Source organism: Quercus suber, unplaced genomic scaffold (assembly GCF_002906115.3).
Source record: "Quercus suber isolate HL8 unplaced genomic scaffold, Cork oak 2.0 scaffold_37, whole genome shotgun sequence".
NCBI classification, from domain to species: Eukaryota; Viridiplantae; Streptophyta; class Magnoliopsida; order Fagales; family Fagaceae; genus Quercus; species Quercus suber.
In genome coordinates, this window is record NW_027069502.1 from 1,912,041 (window position 1) to 1,934,174 (window position 22,134).

A 22,134-nucleotide genomic window follows, 5' to 3' on the forward strand; every position below is an offset into this window, starting at 1 on the left:
TTGTTCAACAGTAACAACTTCCTATCTTAAACAATTGTGAATTATGTTGTGACTCTAGAGATATTGCCACCACGTACCTTTCACTAATTCAAGCTAAAGGGTTTTTTTTTTTTTTGAGAGAGAGAGAGAGAGAGAGAGAGTGATTGAAGGTTAAAGGTTGGAATCTTGATGGAGACAATTAGTCGAAATGATAAGTGATTAATTAAGGATACCTAACCCTATGATTTGCGAAATAAAAAGTGTAATGTAGAAAATGCCATCCAACATCAGCTTTACATGTGCTTGGTGTCCACTCACGAGTCACGAGTCACGAGTCACGAGTCACGACAAGCTTGCAAGTGACCATACTTTGCAAGCCTTCAATATAAGCATAAAAATCTCTATAGAGACTCATTTCATTTTATGACCAATGCACAATTAACTTATATCTATCTTTTCCACCTGTCTGATTTGATTTTGGGCGAAAACATTAAGTGAGACACGGACACACAAAGCAGCATTGGCTAGGGAGGAACCGGTCGGTAAAGCCAGCAACTTCCAACGTGGTTTACTTGAGAAGATCATTCTCTTCTGGTCCTCCCTGCTTCTTCTTTTGTTCCCTTTCTTATTTGCCAACCCATTTCCAGTCTGTATAATAAAGAAACACGAAATCACAACAAGTACTTCAGGTAAGAGATTTAGGTAGAGAAAGAAATCAACTATTTGTTTTCCTGTATTTGTTTTCAATAATTTCATATAATTGATGATGGGTATGTTAAAGAAGGCACATAGGAATACGTGCTAGAGCCATGTGAGGTTTTTGCTGTACAGGGATGGGGAGCCCAAATCTTTTTAACAATCTTTCTTTTCTCAGTCTTTTCTCCAATTAAAAAAGTCTTTCTTTTCATTATCTTCTCGTCGCTTCTCTCACTAGCTCTCTTTAAAAGCTATTTCTCAAAAAAAAAAAGAAGCTCTCTTTAAAAGTTAAAACTCTTCTTTTTCAAAGCTAGGAAGAGTATATAACCAGTCATATCAGCTTGTTGTCGTTAAATTTCATTATTTGTTTGTCAAAAAAAGTCCAAGTTTCTGGTTCATGTGAAAACCCAAGCCCTGATATATTTCAGCAGATCACTCAGCTTTGCTTCAGGTACTTCTTTATATTGTTTTCACTTCCTTTGATTTTTAGTCATAAACTTCAAACTGCAACCCCTTCAGTTCTGAAACTTCTTCCTGACAAGTTATTCTTACCATTTGGACTCTAAAGATCATTATCCAAGTTATAAAAAAATCTGTGTCCATGTTCCAAACGACTTTCAAGAATCTGAAACTTTGTGTTTATGATATGTTCTATTTTCTCTTATTCTCATGGCAGCAAAGAACTGAGTTTGCACGGCTTTAATTAGCAAACGAAACTACCCAGACATATTGTCTTTGCTCATTAGCTACAAGTTATGGAAATTTGTGCTCTTACTCCTTTGTCCCCCCCTCCCCATTGTTGAAACTTGAAAATCCACCAACCTGATCTTACTAGACAAAACTACCCTCAAATATATGAGGTGCTCAGAGTTTCTTTCCTGTCCCCAAACTACAACCAACACAACTTACTAATTTAGTTAAGGAAAAAAAAAGCATGAACGGACGAAAACACCCATGACATTATATATTCACTTCCTAATCTAGTTGCTCATTAGTTACGCATTCCATTTCCAAAAAACATCACTTTCCAGAGTCCCCAATCCAGTTCATAGCATATTAGCAATGCCCCACCATTCACATCCCACAAAAACATGTTTACATAGGTGTCTTTTACTCTTGGCTAGTATTCTTTCAAAACGGATCAGATGAGACAAACCATCATTCAATCAATACGTAGAGTTGCTGTCTAACATAGAACATCCATCTGGACCCGGATATTTCAATTCAAACCGCTATCAATAACAAAAAGCTCCCACATATAATCTCTCTCTTTGTAATAAATTATTTCATGGTTCAGAATATATTAATTATGAATTTTTGAACTGTATTCAGTCCCATGACATTTAAAACTGACCTGTGACATTAGCCTATCATGTACAAAGATTGTACACCATTAGATTCATACAATAAAATCTTAATTGTAAAATAGACCTTTTCCGCGTTTTTAGTTTTATTCTACAACCACATCTCTTCTTCGTGTTCTTTACTAGTAGAGTAAAACTATCGTAATTATTATGAACTATTTGCAGAGATGGAAGAAGAATCAGATAAACCAACGAGTCTGACACCACCATTAACAAGAGACTCGCGCGGTTCGCTCGAGGTGTTCAATCCCTCAACCCACTCCACAACCAGGCCAACCAACAACAACCCAGCTGGCTTCAGCTCCCATCCCACGTGGCAGAAATGGAAAGAGCCACGTGGCAGCATACCGGAACCACCGGACCGCCAGCTCTCCTCCAAGTCTGGCAGAGTAGAAGAAATCACTTCATGGATGGCTCTCAAGGACCCAACTCCACAACCACCATCTCAACCGTCACAACCGCCGCTGACCCAGAAAACCTTATCTGCATTCATCGACGAAAACACTTCGGTATCGGGCGAACCGGCTGTTACCGATACGGCGGCGGCACAGAGAGCGGCCGAGTGGGGATTGGTGCTGAAAACCGATACGGAGACCGGAAAGCCGCAAGGCGTATCGGTGAGGAGTTCGAGCGAGGAGGCGAATAATAATAATAAGGCGGGTACTTCGAGAAGAAACTCGAACAACTCGGTGCGTAGCTCGGGCGAGTTATCGGACGATCCGAGAGGGAACTATAGTATTCCGAGAGTTTCGGAGGACTTAAAAGATGCACTATCGGCTTTTCAACAAACTTTCGTTGTATCGGATGCGACCAAACCCGATTATCCGATAATGTACGCGAGTGCCGGGTTCTTCAAGATGACCGGTTACACTTCCAAAGAGATCGTAGGAAGGAACTGGTACTGTTTTTCTTACCATTGCTGATTACTGATTAGTATTGCTAATGCTTTCGCACAAACCACGTAGTTGATTCACTTTTTGATTTTTTTTTTTTTAGGTAAACCACGTAGTTAACTTGACCTAATTACTCATCGAGTCTAAGATATATTTTAAAATTATCAATTTAGTTTCTAAAGCTAATTTAGTCTTCAAATATTGTTAGGTTTGTTAAAAAAAAAAAAAAAAAATTCCTCTGTTTTAGGGGCTAAGTTGGGTTTAAGGATCTAATTAACCAGTTTTAATATGTTTTAAATCTGGATGACATTAATCTAAACATCGTAATGAAATTTACCTTTTATTTATTTATTGTTTTAAATGAATTGGTTTTATTATAGATTTAGTTTTAAACTTCGGTTAAGAATTTTTTTTTTTTTTATAATTATAAATATGTAGTTTCACGGTGTTTTAATCTTTACTATATATTCTCTCATAAATAGAAACAAAACACTGAAATTAATATACTTGCAATTAACTGCTTGACTAAATATTATTAACTTGGTACTCTAACTATGGGGGTAGAGTTCAATCTGGATCCTCAAGTATTAATTGTGTCAATTTATTCTCAACTACCAAGTATTAATATTGTTTTAACATATAGTCTCTCAACTTTTAAAATTAAGTCAATTACATCCTTAAATGTCACTTTCATTAATGTTTTAATAAATTAGTAAATGGAATATACATTAAAGGGATATTGTGAAAAGTGTAAAATTTTCGAAATCAAGTTAGTTTCAGCTATTAACTTTGTTAAAATTTAGATAGAAAGGAAACTCATGAACAAACTTGACTTGATTTTAGAAGGTTTTTTTTTTTTCTTTTTTTTCTTTTTCATAATGATTTTGATTTCAAAAACTGGAAACCTAACTGAATTTTGATATTTCCAATAGAAATGTTCATGGTATAATCGTTATTTTTCTATTTAAAAAAAAAAACAAGTAAGATACTAAATACTTTCTTAAAAAAAAAAACCAAAATACTAAATTTATACAATTGTGGACCAAATTAATAAGAGTTCGGTTAATGTATGTTTTTGTCCTTAGAGCATACATTAATCATCTATTTTAAGAAAGTTTGTATGAAGAATTGAAAAAATTGTCAAAATAGTAAATCACTTTTTCTTTTTTTGTAAAAAGTTTCTCCATGTAGTATACTAATATACACCTTAAGGGCACGCGTTACTAAAACCTAATTAATAATCGTAATGGATAGTACCTACCAACCACCATATTTGATTTCGAGGCTACCAAACATTCTGGATTTTGTAATTTACTGTTATAACGGTAGTAGAAAAGGGTGTTAATGACACAAAATTGGGTGGTCCAGCCGGTTTTTACAGGGTGCAGATACGGACCCAGAGGACGTGGCTAAGATAAGGGAAGCGTTGCAGAGTGGGTCAAGTTACTGTGGAAGATTGCTCAATTACAAGAAGGATGGCACTCCCTTTTGGAATTTACTTACCATTTCACCCATCAAGGACGATACTGGCAAAGTTCTTAAATTTATCGGGTCAGTTTCTTTTCCTTTCCTTTCCTTTCCTTTCTTATTGTTTTTACTCTCTCTTTTTGTTTTTTTCTTATTGTTTTTGCTCTCTCTTTTTACCATAGTAGCATTGGTTTGCCATCTTTTAACTTAATTAGTTTACATTTCTTGGTGTATTTAAAATATCTATGATTTAAATTCACACTCTCCATTGTAACCATTGAATTAAAAAAATAAGAAGGTAAAACGCTGTGTAAAATCACTATGTTAGTGTGTAACTCAATGCTTACGATGTACAACAATAATTAATGTAATAAAATACTAATGGATAAGAGAGGGAGTTATTAGTCCTGTCATTTTGCATGAGACAATGTTTCTCTCCAAATTACACTTCAAATTACTCCTATATATTTTTATTGGATGTGAATTTTGAAAATTTAACAATTCGATTGCATATTCTTTATGTTCTTAACTGTTAACTCACATGTCAAATTTTGTTTAAATCGGATGTTATTTACAATTTAAGTAATAAATTTATTTTTTATACATAATTTTACAACACAAAAACTTAAAATTTAAACAATTGATTGATAACATAGCTATTAATTTTTAATTTTCTTAAAATTTTGCAAGCATAAAAGATATAATAAGAAGGACAAAGTTTAGTTATAAATTGGTTGTAGCCTTACTCAATAAAATAAATTACTACATATTTTGAAAATTTAACTGTTAAATTTTATATTCTTTATGCTCTTAATACACATACCAAATTTTGTGTCTATTGGATATTTTATACTATATGATCTATAATTTTATATTTTATGCATAACTGTAAACCACAAAAACTTGTAATTTAAATAATTTATTGATGACATAACTATTGATCTTTAATTTTTTAGAAATTTTGAAAGTATGGAGGATATAAAAGAAGATGTAATTCAATGGTGGATTTGTCAAAATTCACCTCTAATAAAAAGATATTAAATAAAATTATAGCCTGATAAAAATATGCAATCTAATATTAAATTTTTAAAATTCGCATCTAATAAAAAGAAAATATAAAAGAAGTTTAAAGGTTTACTTTTTTTTTTTTTCCTTTTGCGTGGGGTTGTTTAGTGTTACTGTGTTAGACTGTTAGTTCTTACTCTCCGGCTTCCAGTTAGACTGTCAGTTCAAATTTGGTTAGTTTTTTTCCTCAGTGATTAAAAAACTGAAAAAAAAAAGAATTTTCTTTTTCCTGGCAACATGGCGGCCTCGTCCTCCTTGTTGGCTAGAATGGTCACTTTCACAAATATTCATACAATCAGTTCACTGCCACAATTTTTTTTTTTTTTTTTTCACAACCACTTAGGTAATATATGGTTATTGATGAATAAAAAAAAGGTATCACTATGGGGCGTATAAACCCATATGAAATTGACGTTAATTAATTCAATCACAATTTATCAATTTAATAGATTGTTAATAAAGTTGGTCCTTAACATTGCTTCTCTTTGTATCGTTATTTATATGATTATAATTTCGACTAAAATGATTAACTTTCTAATTCTCTATTTAGTTTAGGCTTTAGAGATTACTGATAATTTATTACCATATCAGGAAAAACTACAATTTTTATCCATCTAAACTTTTGAAATAAGTGATATGATATGGTCTCTGTTACAATTGATGTATAATAAAAGTGATAGTATTACTTAGTAACATATCAATAATTGATAAATATGTTATGTTTCTAACATTATCTTTTTGAGTTGGAATTGTCTCCCAAAATTAATGCAATTTATAGAATGTCAGTAACATTTTATTTTTGGATTTCAAGGAGTTGGACTTGGACATCTTTAGCTGTGAAACTACTCATATTTCTTTTCTTTTTCCCTCTAAATCACTAATATTTTAATGATAAGACTTATATTCATAGAGCCTTGCTATATGCACCGAATTTTTTATTTATTTATAAATAAATTCACATACTCTCTTACAATTCACCTCATGCGCCCACTTCCATACATGAGAAAATCTACAATGCACCCATGTGAGAAGAGGAATACATGCACCCGATGCATGGTAATACCACTTCACAATACCCAGCAAAGTGAGAGTAAAACTATGATGCCCCAATTTGATTGATTGTGTGATGTGTGTGGGTGTGTGATGAGTCTCACGTCAGGTATTTATTGGGTTGAACTGGACTTTATTAACAACTGCAAGAAGTCTCAATTGTGACTAGTCCTTTTGAGGTATAGCGCAAATGTGACTAGCGCTTTTCCTTACGTGGTTACAAAAACATTATACAAAAATTTTTGTGGTTATAGATTTTGTGTGTATCAACAAAATGAAAGAAACCTGTGGGCTGTGGAGGGAAAACCACCAAAGGGTTGGACAACAAAGATTGCTGGACAGACTAATGTACAGTCAAAGATTAGCATGATTGATAAATGGTGCTAGTAATAAAGCATCATACTAACTTTGCTGCATTTGTTTCAGAAACATAGCACGAGAACTGACCAGACCTAAGAAAAATGTGGGAGTGGCATCTTGTCTATTGAATGTTAGATATGTCACCCACAACCCCTATAATTGAGGACGACTTTTTTGGCCAACTGGGTCATTCTATGTCACTGTCCATTTGCAAGATTCAATGCTTTGTTTGTGCTGAATATTTTCAAATGTGGCCCTATTTTAGAGTACCCGGCTTGATGGTTTCACTTATTACTAGTACCGTCCAATTTTTGATCGGCGGTGATGGAATACTGGACAGAGAATTCTATGTAATAAAGCGTTGAGATGCTTATCTTTGTTTTTGTTCTTGTTTGCTGATTTGGCAGAATGCAAGTGGAGGTGAGTAATTTTTTTTTTTTTTTTTCACAACCACTTAGGTAATATATGGTTATTGATGAATAAAAAAAAGGTATCACTATGGGGCGTATAAACCCATATGAAATTGACGTTAATTAATTCAATCACAATTTATCAATTTAATAGATTGTTAATAAAGTTGGTCCTTAACATTGCTTCTCTTTGTATCGTTATTTATATGATTATAATTTCGACTAAAATGATTAACTTTCTAATTCTCTATTTAGTTTAGGCTTTAGAGATTACTGATAATTTATTACCATATCAGGAAAAACTATAATTTTTATCCATCTAAACTTTTGAAATAAGTGATATGATATGGTCTCTGTTACAATTGATGTATAATAAAAGTGATAGTATTACTTAGTAACATATCAATAATTGATAAATATGTTATGTTTCTAACATTATCTTTTTGAGTTGGAATTGTCTCCCAAAATTAATGCAATTTATAGAATGTCAGTAACATTTTATTTTTGGATTTCAAGGAGTTGGACTTGGACATCTTTAGCTGTGAAACTACTCATATTTCTTTTCTTTTTCCCTCTAAATCACTAATATTTTAATGATAAGACTTATATTCATAGAGCCTTGCTATATGCACCGAATTTTTTTATTTATTTATAAATAAATTCACATACGCTCTTACAATTCACCTCATGCGCCCACTGCCATTCATGAGAAAATCTACAATGCACCCATGTGAGAAGAGGAATACGTGCACCCGATGCATGGTAATACCACCTCACAATACCCAGCAAAGTGAGAGTAAAACATTATGCGAAAATTTTTGTGGCTATAGATTTTGTGTGTATCAACAAAATGAAGGAAACCTGTGGGCTGTGGAGGGAAAACCACCAAAGGGTTGGACAACAAAGATTGCTGGACAGAATAATCTACTGTCAAAGATTAGCATGATTGATAAGTGGTGCTAGTAATAAAGCATCATACTAACTTTGCTGCATTTGTTTCAGAAACATAGCACATGAACTGACCAGACCTAAGAAAAATGTGGGAGTGGCATCTTTTCTAATGAATGTTAGATATGTCACCCACAACCCCTATAATTGAGGACGACTTTTTTGGCCAACTGGGTCATTCTATGTCACTGTCCATTTGCAAGATTCAATGCTTTGTTTGTGCTGAATATTTTCAAATGTGGCCCTATTTTAGAGTACCCGGCTTGATGGTTTCACTTATTACTAGTACCGTCCAATTTTTGATCGGCGGTGATGGAATACTGGACAGAGAATTCTATGTAATAAAGCGTTGAGATGCTTATCTTTGTTTTTGTTCTTGTTTGCTGATTTGGCAGAATGCAAGTGGAGGTGAGTAAGCATACAGAAGGGGCCAAGGATAAGATGCTGCGTCCCAATGGATTGCCCGAGTCATTGATTCGATATGATGGTACTGCACCTATCCTATTCCTATTCTACATTACTCTTTCTTTCTTTCTTTCTTATAGTCAGAAAAAAACAAAACATGAAGTCTTCCTTTCTTATAATTAATTTGAGCTCATAATTTAGTGTTGGAAAATGGGGCACTTAGAAGGCGTTTGGATTCAGCTTCTACGTCCCACGTTTTGCATTTTCAGCTTTTTTTTTTTTTTTTTTTTTTTACCAACGCTTATTGCACTATTTATGGGATAGAATAGTGCAAATAGACAAATAAACAGTGTTTTTTGGTGTGAACAGTAATTTAAAAATTATTTTTTATTATTTTCAGTTTTCAACAAATAAGTGGTATCCAAACACATCTTTGTCTAATAAAATTTAAGTTATCGTTAAAAGTTACATTATATTCCATATAAAAAAGTTAAAACTTAGAACCTAAATTGATCCCACTCAAAAAAAAAAAAAAAAAAACCTATATTGATATTTACTCTCTGTTTGTTTTGAAATAAAATATAATACAACTTAAAACTTAAAACCTATATTGATATTTACTCACTGTTTGTTTTGAAATAAAATATTTTCAAACGTAAAATATTTTATATGTAGGATATTTTCAAGTATTCGATATGATAAGTAAATTTTTTCCCAAAAAAAAAAAAAAAAATTGATGGCTTATCCACATTTTACAAAACATGTTTTATAAAAAAATTGTAAAATGTTTTATCTTTAAAGATGTGATAAAACATTGTACAAAATTCTTATAAAGGATTTTAGGTCCACATAAAATATTTTACAAATTTAACCACATTTTACATGCCATCAAACACTTGAAAATATGAAAACATTTTCTGAAAAATATTTTACGACTTCAAAACAAACGGAGCAATGTTTATTTTTCTTTGTGTTAAATGACTAAACTTTATTATTATTATTCTAAAAAAATGATGACACTTTATTAAAAACTTTGATAAATTACATAATTCCCCTATTATTTGAGTTTTTTTCAAATTAAACCTAAACTGATAGATGTTTTAAAATTAAACTCATATAAGTAGTGACTAAAAAATATCTAAATACCAAACAACAACAAAAACTTCCATGGTTTATTACACATTTGGTATATCATATAAGAGCTGTGAAATTATATAAATATATTAAAATAATTCACATACTCAAACTTTATTGCTAAAGTTTCAAAAAGTTTATAAAGTACTAATCCGATTAAAATTCTATTACCAAGATTTTTAGAAATTTAAGATAATTTTATTAGTTTCATAATCTACCATAATTTTTTGTTTTAGTAATAAATTTTGGGTGTAAACATCATGTGATGTTTACGCTATGAGACTCACTACATGCATTACAAGTTGTAGACATAATGTTGCCATGTGACCAATTGTAAGTACATTAAAATGATTAAAATAGTTATTTTAAGTGAAACTCTATTGCCAAAATTTAAAATAATTAAAATGCTAATCTAGTTAAAACTCAATTATCAAAAATTTTAAGATATCTAAAAGTGGATTAATTATTTATTTAACTTATTTTTAATCTATCATATATATACTATAAAAACTTAGATTTACACTATATTCATTGGTCAATAAATTAAAAGAAATTATAATATTGATTTTTTTAGTTGTTATAATGATTATTGATTAAGTCATGCATTGCATGACCATAATTTAGTTTGTACAAAAAGGTATGAATGTCAATTTGTTTATTGGACTTTTAATTGAACAATCAACCACCTAGTTTTTAGGATTGTGACAAATCATTTTTTTTATTAATATTTTCATTAAATTTTAAGAATTTAATCACTTTATGTGAAAATGGTTTTGCAACATTAGGTTTTAGTTAGCTTCAAATCACTTGACCAAGAAAGAATGCTTGATTTGTACAAAAATAATGTTTAGGAGGTTAATTTTTCAAATTTAAAGTTAAATTACCAAACTGATACGCACGACAATGTCCATGGACGATAATCTTGCCAGAAAAAAAAATTTTTGGTTCGGATTATCAATTACCATATACATAATGCTTATTTTGATGGATCGTTGAAAAGTAGCACACATTTGTCTAATGAGTCATTTTGTAACAAAAGGCTGGCCATATATAAGTCTAGAGATGGTTAAATAATGCAACAACTCTGTTGGTTATTATAGCTCAAGAATTAGTGTAAACTAAAGACTGAACTACAGCAACCATTTTAAACTAAACTAAGCTATCAGTTTTTTTTTTTTTTTAAAATGATACTGAACTGAATGAAATCAGTTAATCAAGTCTAGAAAAACTTGATTAAACTGAGATTAAATCTTGATGACAGGAATTTTGAGATCTCTCATGATGTGTAACACTCCATTTGTTTCAATTAAAAAATGGAATCTTGGGAAATGGAGGGATCCATTTGAGTTTGTAATCATGAATATGATAAATGGGACACAAGGCCACAAGCAGCCCCCAAAATGAAAGCACAAGCTAACTTCAACTATTCTGAAAAACTACAGATTTTATTTGCTCAACTGGTTTTCCTTGAATTCGCCACAAACATGGCATTAGTGTGACTTCAAGAACAATTTTCTAACTTGGTTTCCTAATATGTAAGCCGGCAGTAGCCCAAGAAATAAGCATCAGTTTGATTGTAGAGATCAACCAAACAGTAAACAAACTTGTTATTGTTTTATATTGCTCAATGTTTGTGCATTGATTTATTACCATCAAAGAAATAGTAGCATTTTCATTAGGATATGAGATACTACAAGCATTTTAAGATTGCCAGTATTGGCATAATGTGAGAGGACTAATAAGGGTAAAAAGGAATGCATAATGTCATGATACTTCCTAAGGTATAATAATTTTGACAGTTTTGTTTCAAGATGTAATAATTTTTTCATGGTTGTTCAAGATATGCTTCTAAAAAAATAAGTACAATGGTTTTAGACTTGATTGAATACTCTAATATGCTGTTTGTTGCAGCTCGTCAGAAAGAAAAAGCTACTAGTTCAGTAACTGAGCTTGTGCAGGCGGTGAAGAGACCTCGTGCACTCAGTGAATCAGCAAATCGTCCCTTCATCCGAAAATCAGGAGGTGGCAGGGAAGAGGAAGAGGAGAGAGTTGAAGTTCTAGCAAGGAGAAATTCAGAGAGTCTTGCTCCACATAGAAGGAACTCACTCGGGGGTCCAAGAATTTCAATGCAGCGTATCAGTGAGTTGCCTGAAAAGAAAGAGAAAAAATCTGGTCGCCGTTCTTTTATGGGGTATAATCTCTTGTTATGAATGACTACTATACTTGCAAATTGTGTTCTCGTATTTAACTTACACATTTTTATCACTGCCTTTGTATATCTTGTGAGCTCCTTTTCGTGTTGGCCTTCTATCCATTATTCAGGAAAATTAAGAAAAGCCAACCCAACAGTGATAACCTTGAGTCTGAGTTTGCTGTGCATGATGATTGGAGTGATGAAGATGATGATGATGAGAGGCGTGACAGTGTTGATGACAACACCAGAAAGAAGGAGATGAGAAAGGGATTTGATCTTGCTACTACACTTGAACGTATAGAGAAAAACTTTGTCATTACTGATCCAAGGCTGCCTGATAATCCCATTGTGAGAATCCTAATTAAAAGTCATCTCTTTTTTGCTCCAACTACGTTATTGTTAATTATGTTGTTTGGATTTCATTTTGCACATTGGAGATGAAGATTTAAAACGTTTAGTGTTTCTTTTATTTTTCAAAACTTCAGATTTTTGCATCTGATAGCTTCCTAGAGCTTACAGAATATAGTCGTGAAGAAATCCTGGGAAGAAATTGCAGGTGCGCCACAAAACTGTTTAATGTTATGTTTTCAAAATATGAAAATGAAAAAAAAAAAAAAAATTATTATCTATTCAGCTGTACCAATACTGTACTCTAAAAATGGAATAATAGGGAGTGTTACTCTTCTCTCTACTGCATTTTCTTAATCGAAGAAGATTCCACATGCATATATATTTTGTTTGGATTTTACAGGTTTCTGCAAGGACCTGAAACTGATCCTGCAACTGTGAGGAAAATTAGAGAGGCCATAGACAACCAAACAGATGTCACTGTGCAGCTCATTAACTACACGAAGACCGGTGTGCTAAATTTTTGCAATTTATATACTCTATATACAATCCTTATATGAAATACTATCTTAAATAACTTTTATCCCCTCCTTAATAAACACCTTCGCTCTCAATTCAGGTAAAAAGTTCTGGAACTTGTTTCATTTGCAACCTATGCGTGACCAAAAGGTACATACAACCTCAAATATTCTTCGCAAGGCATAATGAGATGTCTCTGAGACAAATTTTTATTGGAATCTGTACTTGTTAAACAGGGAGAAGTACAATACTTTATTGGGGTACAACTAGATGGTAGTCAGCATGTTGAGCCACTTCGCAACTGTATCCCGGAAGACACTGCAAAAGAGAGTGAAAAACTGGTCTCTATTCTGTTCACATGCTTTTTTTTTTTCTTTCCTATGTTTTTGAATTTCTTTCAGGTGTCAAGCTTATATAAATGTCAATCTAGAGGTCTAATATTTTAGCATTGAATATGAAAGTTTTCTGCATACAGAATATTAGTTTATTAATATTGTTTCTTTTGTTTGGAAGAATGGAGATTCACATTTCTTTTATGGCCAAATATGCACGTCGTATATAGTGTCAATTACTAATTATTGGAAATTGGTTGGTTTGCTGTAACAAATATATTTGACGTCCACCCTCAGGTCAAATCAACTGCAGAAAATGTTAATGAGGCAGTGAGAGAACTTCCAGATGCCAATTTGGTAATGTCCTACACTTAAACCACATGTTCTGAAAAGCTTTTGGGTGCACAATTATGAGAACGGATCTTGCTATCTGCAGAAACCAGAAGATTTATGGATTAACCATTCCAAGGTAGTTCATCCAAAACCTCATAGGAAGGGCACCACCTCTTGGAGTGCTATCCAAAAGGTATTTATCCCTGTAAATAGAGTCATTTGATCTTAGAGCATCCTTATCAGCTGTGGCATAATTTATGCCATTTTACCACATTAAAGACTTACTTTATTATTTTATAACATCATTTTACAACATACCATTTATCAGATGTTCTATACTTCAATCCTATACATTAAAATAATATTTACTACACAATAAAATAATATATCTAACACAATAAAAAACATCTACAACACTGCTGCTGCCGCCGCCGCCGCTGCTGCCGCCGCCACCGTGGCAGCCACAATCCATTGTAAAACCACCACCACAACCACCGTCATCAACAATCTACCCCAAAACCCATTAAAAACAGAGCAACACCCACTAGCACAGCAACTCAAACCCAGAAAACACAATCAAAACCCAGGCAACCCAAACCCACGAAACTCAGGCAACCCAAACCCAAGCAACCCAGGCAACCCAAACCCACTAACACCGGCAACCCACGATCAAGATCTCACCTCACCTCAACGTCGATGCCTACGATCGTGACGAACACTCCGATCTCACCTCAACGTCGATGCCCACGTCGATTCCGATTGGCGATGACGATGACGATGCCCGGAGAGATCGGCGATGACGATGCAAAATGAAACCGGTGAGACGACGATGATGGATCGGCGATGACGATCGGCGATGACGGCGATGACGATCGGTGATGACGGATCAAGATCAACAAAACAGAGGTGAGAGGGAACGGTGAGACAGAACAGAGGTGAGAGGGAACGGTGAGAGTGAAGAGAAAAGAATAATCTGAGGAGAGAGGAGAGAGAGAAAACAGAATAAAAAAACAATAAAAATTATGCCACATGTGAATAGTACCGTTGCAAATTTGCAACGGTACTGTTCACATGTGGCAAATTTTATGGGATTTAGCACATCTGATAAAAGGAGATTTTGGTGTTTGGTGTGGTAAATGTGCCAAATATTTGACATTTGGCACATTTACCACATCTGATGGTGATGCTCAATGGCAAAGTTATAACGTTTTTATTTTTTATTTTTTTATTTATTTTTTTACTTATTCAAAATAATTCAGCATTACTGTTAACAAATATAGGGCACAAACTAATGAAATTGAGAAAGTAAAAAGTACCAAGTCACTGCTTCTCAAAATTTTTTTTTTCTTTTCCTTTTATTTTTATTTTTTCACTTTATAGTACATGCCACAATTCATCTGGAATATATGTTCTCCCTTGTCTCCATAAATTATAAATTTAGAAGCTACACTTTAAATTTTCTGTTTGATTCTGCATGCTATCATTTTGCTAGAAACGTTTGTAATTTATAGGTACATGCATGCATCACATTCAGCACATTTTACTTCACACAATCTGCACTTGGCAGTCAGTTGATTAACAAGATAAGAATGTGCGATAATTTTTTCTGCATTCCTTGTTGTCTTAAGTATTTCAATTTCTGTTCATCTCTTTCTTGAATATCGTGTATTTTTTTTTATAGTTTGCTTACATAACCCTTATTTTGCAGATTCTAGATAGTGGAGAGCAGATAGGATTGAAACATTTTCGGCCAATAAAACCCTTGGGATGTGGTGATACTGGGAGGTTTGATCCTCTTTTTCCATTCTCCCCCTTAGTTTTGCAGTAATAATAATCCTGGTATATATATAATATGAGTCATAGAATATTAATGCCTGGAGACTTATAATTAGTATGACTGTATACTGTTACAAGTGACAACAAGCCACAGAATAGTAAGATATATATAAACCCCCATGAGACCACAATATTAACTTCATGACTTATTTCTGATTCAGAATTGTTCTTTGACTTAACCCGCACTTACTGTGCTATTAGAATGAGATCAATCTTACTCTCACTTCAAAAGCACTGTCAGTAGTATCACCTCAACTGTTTCGACCACGAAACAACTACTGGCAATTTAGTGGATGTTCATAACTGGTGTTGCTATATGCTATAAGTTGCGAGTATGATTGGCTGGTTTCAATAACTAAATCTAAGTAGTTTGAATTAATTATCTTCTACCTAAAGATATTAGGAGGATGAAATTTTTTCTAATTTTGCTGAAAATGTAAGCTGAACTCAAAATTGCTTGGTAATCTTGCTAAGAACTTCTTTAATGATATTTACTTGATTTTTGGTCTGTTGCTGACTTCCTTTCCCCCCTTTTTTTTTTTTAAAAAAAAAAAATCTTAACTCAAACTTCTATGGGTTGACAGTGTGCATTTGGTGGAATTGTGTGGAACTGGCTTGTATTTTGCCATGAAGGCAATGGATAAAGATGTTATGCTCAACCGAAACAAGGTATTAATATTGATTAAATGCGTATTTCTTTTTCTTTCTTGCTAGAAGTCTAGCATACTTGTCATCAATTCTGCCTGTGACTAAACATGCCCCACCAGATCCTGTTTTACATTATGTACTATTTTAGCTATGCGGTCTTCTCCTTCGACCCATCTTTTTTCTTACCAATTGATTGAATTAGACTTTGAATTTTCAGCTTAACACATGCACTACATTCTGTCATCCATTCTTTTATGATCCCATTGCATCTACATGTAATTACATAATTGAACTGGAAGATATTACCATATCATCAGGTCTTTTCTTTTACTTTTATAGCTTCAGTTCAAAGGGACAGAATTTTACAACAAAAAATGAGTCAGCATTCTGATATCAATTTTTTCCCCCTGTATTTCTCTAGAAGCTGAGTAGTTTTTTATTAGTAATCCATAGATCATTTAGTCGCAGTACTCTTCCGTATGTTTTACGTAACTCCCTTCCTACATGTTTCGCAGGTGCATAGAGCTTGTGCAGAGAGAGAAATCCTTGACATGTTAGACCACCCTTTTCTTCCGGCACTGTATGCTTCATTTCAGGTTAGAAGTCCTCTATGACTCTTAGAGACTGTTTTAAATGGGGAAACTGTTATGAGCTGTAGGAGCTAAATTGATTATTTGGTTAACTTGATTCTAGTGCCAGCAATGGTATAAAAAGCTGAGATACTAACAAGTGTAATAGAAAATTAGTTCTATTGATGGCATTTACTTTGCAGACCAAAACACATGTTTGTCTGATAACTGATTACTGCCCTGGTGGAGAACTCTTCATGCTTTTGGACAGACAACCCACAAAGGCCTTGAAGGAAGATGCAGTGAGGTAAATTATTTGAAAGATAATTGCAAAACATTCCCAGCCAGATAAAACAAAGAGGAAACGGCAGATTATAGTGCACAGATGTTTGAGAGCTTTCTATGAGAATATGACAATAGACTAAAATTATTGCTTTCCTAGTTGTGTAATCGGTTCTCTAAGCTTATTCCCTAGCTTATATGTCATATGGAAACTGCTTCAAGATCATATTTTCCTTCCGTATCTAAAGTGATCCTGTTGGGATTTTGGGCTAGCAGAAGCAACCACATAAATAACAATATTTAATGTGGTTTGGCTAACTCCAAGCCTACATCAATAGGCAACACCAACCAACATCCACCATCAATTATTCTCAATCAAAAATCACAAAGTAAACTCACATACTTACATACTCACACAGAAAACAGTCACAACATAAAAAAATCTCTCACAAACACAAACTAACTCACAAAACACAATCCTAAAGCCCTAATACTCTCAGTAACTCTCTCACACACAACAACAACAACAACAACAACAACAACAAAAAAAAAAAAAAAAAAAAACTACTCTTTGAAACCCACTCCTTGTTCTAAAATTTTCTCCATTCCTCATATGGGAGGACTCTTGGGCAAAAGCCACCAAACGCTTTGCAAAAATGCTTATTTATAAGGTTCCAATTCTATTCATTGATGAACAATGAATACCAATTACTTTTCCAATAAGAAAATTTTCTTCAACACCAAGGAAAAATCAAACCCTTTTTGATCCCCATTCTATAGTCTTAGTGTCTTACCATTTGGATGCCCATGTTTTATGAATGAGAGAGAAATTCTTATTCAGCAGTGACTGAGAATCATTTCTAATTATGATGAAAAAGAAGATGGTAACTTCATTTCAGTATGTATATACACATTTTTGCTTCCTTCGTTTTTTTTTTTTTTTTTTTTTTTTTTAATTTATAATTTTTTTGGTGATGTGTGTGGCCACTCTGATTTGGCTAACTTAAAGTGTTGGTTTTGTTTGTATGTATATGAATTTTTTCTTGTTAGGAGTTTTTTGAAGTTAGAAACTGACAAGGACCTTGTAGTATGAGTACTATAAATCATGTGCTTGCATAAAAACAATTTTTTTTTTTTTTTTTTGCATGTATTCACTCTTTCATCAGAAACTTCATGGTAATCTTGGAAGTAAAACTTACACACTAATGTTCTGAGCTTGATCATGATGTTCAAATTTGTAAATAATACCTAAAAACTATTCAAACAGATTTTGATTAGTACTGTTATAATTGTTCTGAGAAATGCCTTGTACTTAACACTTAAGAATTGTTGTGTAAACATGAGAATGAAGAATTTTTTTTGTAAACAAATTCATTCTCATGGTAGTTCTTTCTCCGCATTACTTCCTATTAGTCAATCTATCACGGTCATTATTTCCCTGACTTGTTGCTAAGTTTTATTCTAACTGACATGAAATCATTGATGATCGTAGATTTTATGCTGCAGAGGTAGTCATTGCATTGGAGTACCTTCATTGTCAGGGTAAGCTAATATTCATTTTGTATAGTATAAGTGATGATTTTCCGTAAGTGAAAATTGGAAAACATATTCTCAGTTGACGAGGGATTTGTTGAAGTAACTCTATCTGAAACAGTTGACTAAAATAATACTTCATCCAATAGTTTTGAAATCCCATAATCCAGAATATCTTTCTTCTCCACATGAGACTGTCAACGTGAACCTACTGATCACTGTGTGAACTTTTCTGTGATGCCTCCTGAAGTTTTTGCTCATTCGGCCATACCTGCATAATGATATTTCAGAAACACAAATGATTCTAGTTAACCATTTATGCTACTGAAAGCTTGCCAGCATATTTTATATGCAGTTTCTGATCCAAGTTTTGATGCACGAGTATTTGTGATTATAAAAAGTGCGAGGAATGCATACTTGCATCTTCATACTTATACTGAGTCTCTTTCTGATTTTCTTACAGGGATAATATACAGGGATTTGAAGCCTGAAAATGTTTTACTCCAGAGCAATGGGCATGTGTCCTTGACAGATTTTGATTTGTCATGTTTGACATCTTGCAAACCACAGGTATTCTAGTTATCAAATCTTGTTTAGAATAAATCTTCTCAGGAGAAGGAGAATAGAGATATTTGAAACAAAGGAAAATATTTGCATAGATCCAATATATTTTGAGACACATTAGAATAAGTCTGATGGATTGGTTGTGTTTTTTTGCAGCTTTTGATTCCAGCTATAGTTGAAAAGAAGAACAAACGGAAGGGTCAACCAAATCCAATTTTTATGGCTGAACCTATGCGAGCATCAAATTCTTTTGTTGGCACTGAGGAGTACATAGCTCCGGTTTGTCAACTTCGAGCATAAATGTTTCTAATATTATTATGGTTGCTGAATTTCAAGATTTGCATGTTGCATATGTTTATCTTGAAGTAATTGCACAAATTGTTGCAGACAAAAACGAATATGCATCTATTGTTCCATTTTGAATTATTTTAGAAGTTCAAGTATAGAAATTTTATGTCGGAAGAGATGTGAAATAACTCACCGGGAAAACTACACTGCTTTTTATTTTTTCCTTCAACCACCCTCTGCCACATTGTGTTGTTTCTCCAACCTATTGAGACAGTTCTTTCTTGAGGATCATCATTTTCATTTTTTCCTCAACTTAGGTGCCAGGTTCATATTTTCTGTTCTTGAATGACCGTTAACTTTCACTTTCTGGCAGGAAATCATAACTGGGGCAGGCCATACTAGTGCGGTGGACTGGTGGGCTCTTGGTAATTTTGTTATTTTATTAATGAAGTGAGGCAACATCATAAATGCATAATTTTGCTTCAAGAATATTTTTTCCTACTTGATACACCAGCTTTTTCTTTTTAAAATAACTATAATTCGGGAGGAAAATATCAGAATACAAATGGCCAAAAAAAAAAAAAATCGAAATCTTACTGTAAAAGCTTAAAGTGAGAAACTAATGGCACTCTTCATAAATTTTTTACCAAGAAAAAGAATTGACATATGAGATATATTAATGGACTTTTTCAAATGACATCATTTTCTTAGGCATTCTTCTATACGAAATGTTCTACGCATATACACCATTTAGGGGAAAGACAAGGCAAAAGACATTTGCAAATGTTCTTCAAAAGGATCTTAAATTTCCGGGAAGAATACAGGTGAGATCTTGCTACTAAACTCTTCTCTCTCCCCATTAATGCTTAATATTATTGAACTGGCATATCATCTTTCTAAAACACCATCTTGAAATTATTCAAACATACAATTAAGGATATCATGTGCTTTTTCCTTGACTAAGAAAAGAAAGCAGTTAGCATTAGAGTCCCATGCTTAAGCGTGTCAGAGGGACAATGAAACCATAATGACAAAGCATGAAGATCCTAAAGTTTCATTCTAGGTGCTCTTGGAACCTGTATAGAAACCTAAACTAGCACAATAAAAAACATGATTATCTGACTTTGAAGAATGCTCATATCTTCTATTAATTTTATGGATATTCAATTCTTGCCCTTTATGTGGGTTACTCCATTCCCCTATTCCTGTCATCATTTGGCTTTAGCATGTGGATTATATTTATCCATCAGGGTTTTAGCTTGTGATATAATTGTCAATTTGACTAGTTTATGACATACTTTGCATGATTGTGAAATTAATCTTTTGGGAAAGGATAAAGAAAAGGGGGTTTCAAGGAAAACAATTAATAAAAGAAAAAAAAGAAATACTTATATATGCTTCAGGGCATTTGGAGAAGTCTTCCTAAATCATTGAGAGCATTTGATTTAGTAGAAGCAGAGTTATGCAAAGAAACCAAAACATCACACTCATACATTTTATTTGATGTCTACTGCAAAAATTTCTCTTTACCAAACTTCATTCCCAGCTGTAGACATTGTGCATGAATGTGGAAACTAAGTTAAGGTGCATACAAATACTATGGGTAGAAACCAAAATTTAAGGCTTGGTGTTGAGAGAAATTTGGTCTATTGCAGGTAAGTTTCCATGCAAAGCAGTTAATGTACCGATTGTTGCACAGAGATCCCAAAAACAGATTGGGTTCTCGGGAAGGAGCAGATGAAATTAAGCGTCACCCATTTTTCCGGGGTGTCAATTGGGCTCTAGTTCGCTGTATGGTAAGATCATAAACATTTAGAGGCATGAAGTATAACTGATGGTTAATGGATTCAGGATATTTTAAACTATGTTGGATAGTGCTAGCTGTTCTCTAATTTCCATTTTTGTATTTTCTTTGATAGGATTTAATTACTAACATAGATATATATTTCCAGAACCCTCCTGAACTTGATGCTCCACTCTTTGGAACAAATGAAGCTGAGAAGGAAGCCAAAATTGTGAATCCAGAATTAGAGGACCTTCAGACAAATGTTTTTTAATAGGTTTCCTCCGTGCTATTTCATGATAAATGTGTCTCCATTTTTCGTTGGTCTTATTAATTACAAGTTCTTTGTTATCTGCTTCAAGAATGGAAACACAAATAGAGGTTCTCAAGGGCTCCTTGTTCTGTTGGGGTGGAGTTAGATTTTAATTAGCCAGTGTTTGGAAGCAGCTATTAGGAGGGTATTAAGGTTCAATTATACCCTATGTAATTAATGCATAGTGTAATTTAATCCCAGTTGGGTTGAACTAAAATTTTTCGTCTAAATTGAATTATTCAACCTCTCTCTCTCTCTCTCCCCATGCTTTTCCTTGCCAATATATATTCTTCATTGTATTTTGCTTTGTTCATCAATCATCGCGTCTCAATTTCTCTACCATGCAGAAATAAAAATGAGAACTTTCCTAACCTGAATACTTGTCCAAAAAATCATGGTTTCAAATACAGCATGCCATCCAAGAGAATCAATATATGTACACAGTTTGTTATGATTAATATAGGCCTATCCAAAACTGTGAAAACATTTTTCTTCAGGAAAAAAATATTCCTTGTCCATCCATATATGCCTGTAAACTCAATAATGCTGCAAAATATTATATGCACTTCAATGAAGTGTATTACTTCTGAGTTCTGTCCTCAAAAGCCTCCTAGAAAATCATTGCAGTTTGTCTCTTGCAAAGCTTCTCACATAGTCACATGATCTCTAATCCCCAACATACAGTATAGCAGAACATCATTGAATGACTCTAGTACGTGGTTGTTGTTGTTGTTGTACTTTGATTTCCTCTTCAAGTTTGTCGGTAGTTTGAATTCCCCACTAAATCATGCAATCCAAACTCTGCTTCACATGTCAAAATC

The 22,134-nt window shown here is 33.3% G+C and overlaps 1 protein-coding gene across 1 annotated transcript; it reads left to right on the plus strand.

The window, feature by feature from the left end:
* Positions 1-469: 469 nt before the first annotated feature.
* On the plus strand, positions 470-21,551 carry LOC112020390 (phototropin-1). Its single transcript, XM_065770930.1, has 23 exons — positions 470-668; positions 2,205-2,937; positions 4,301-4,483; positions 8,628-8,719; positions 11,683-11,962; positions 12,094-12,313; positions 12,451-12,521; positions 12,717-12,823; positions 12,933-12,982; positions 13,069-13,173; positions 13,462-13,521; positions 13,601-13,690; positions 15,206-15,282; positions 15,918-16,002; positions 16,497-16,577; positions 16,754-16,857; positions 18,325-18,374; positions 18,829-18,935; positions 19,086-19,208; positions 19,591-19,642; positions 19,929-20,041; positions 20,873-21,013; positions 21,170-21,551. The coding sequence occupies exons 2-23, from the start codon at positions 2,207-2,209 to the stop codon at positions 21,272-21,274; spliced, it is 3,027 nt and encodes a 1,008-aa protein (XP_065627002.1). The 5' UTR covers positions 470-668; positions 2,205-2,206; the 3' UTR covers positions 21,275-21,551.
* Positions 21,552-22,134: the final 583 nt, after the last annotated feature.

Excerpts from the sequence above, each read along its gene's own strand:
- LOC112020390 (XM_065770930.1), top strand. The coding sequence starts at position 2,207 with ATGGAAGAAGAATCAGATAAACCAACGAGTCTGACACCACCATTAACA. Across the intron at positions 13,522-13,600 it reads AACTTCCAGATGCCAATTTG|AAACCAGAAGATTTATGGAT; the intron begins GTAATGTCCTAC and ends TGCTATCTGCAG. Across the intron at positions 16,858-18,324 it reads TTGAAGGAAGATGCAGTGAG|ATTTTATGCTGCAGAGGTAG; the intron begins GTAAATTATTTG and ends TGATGATCGTAG.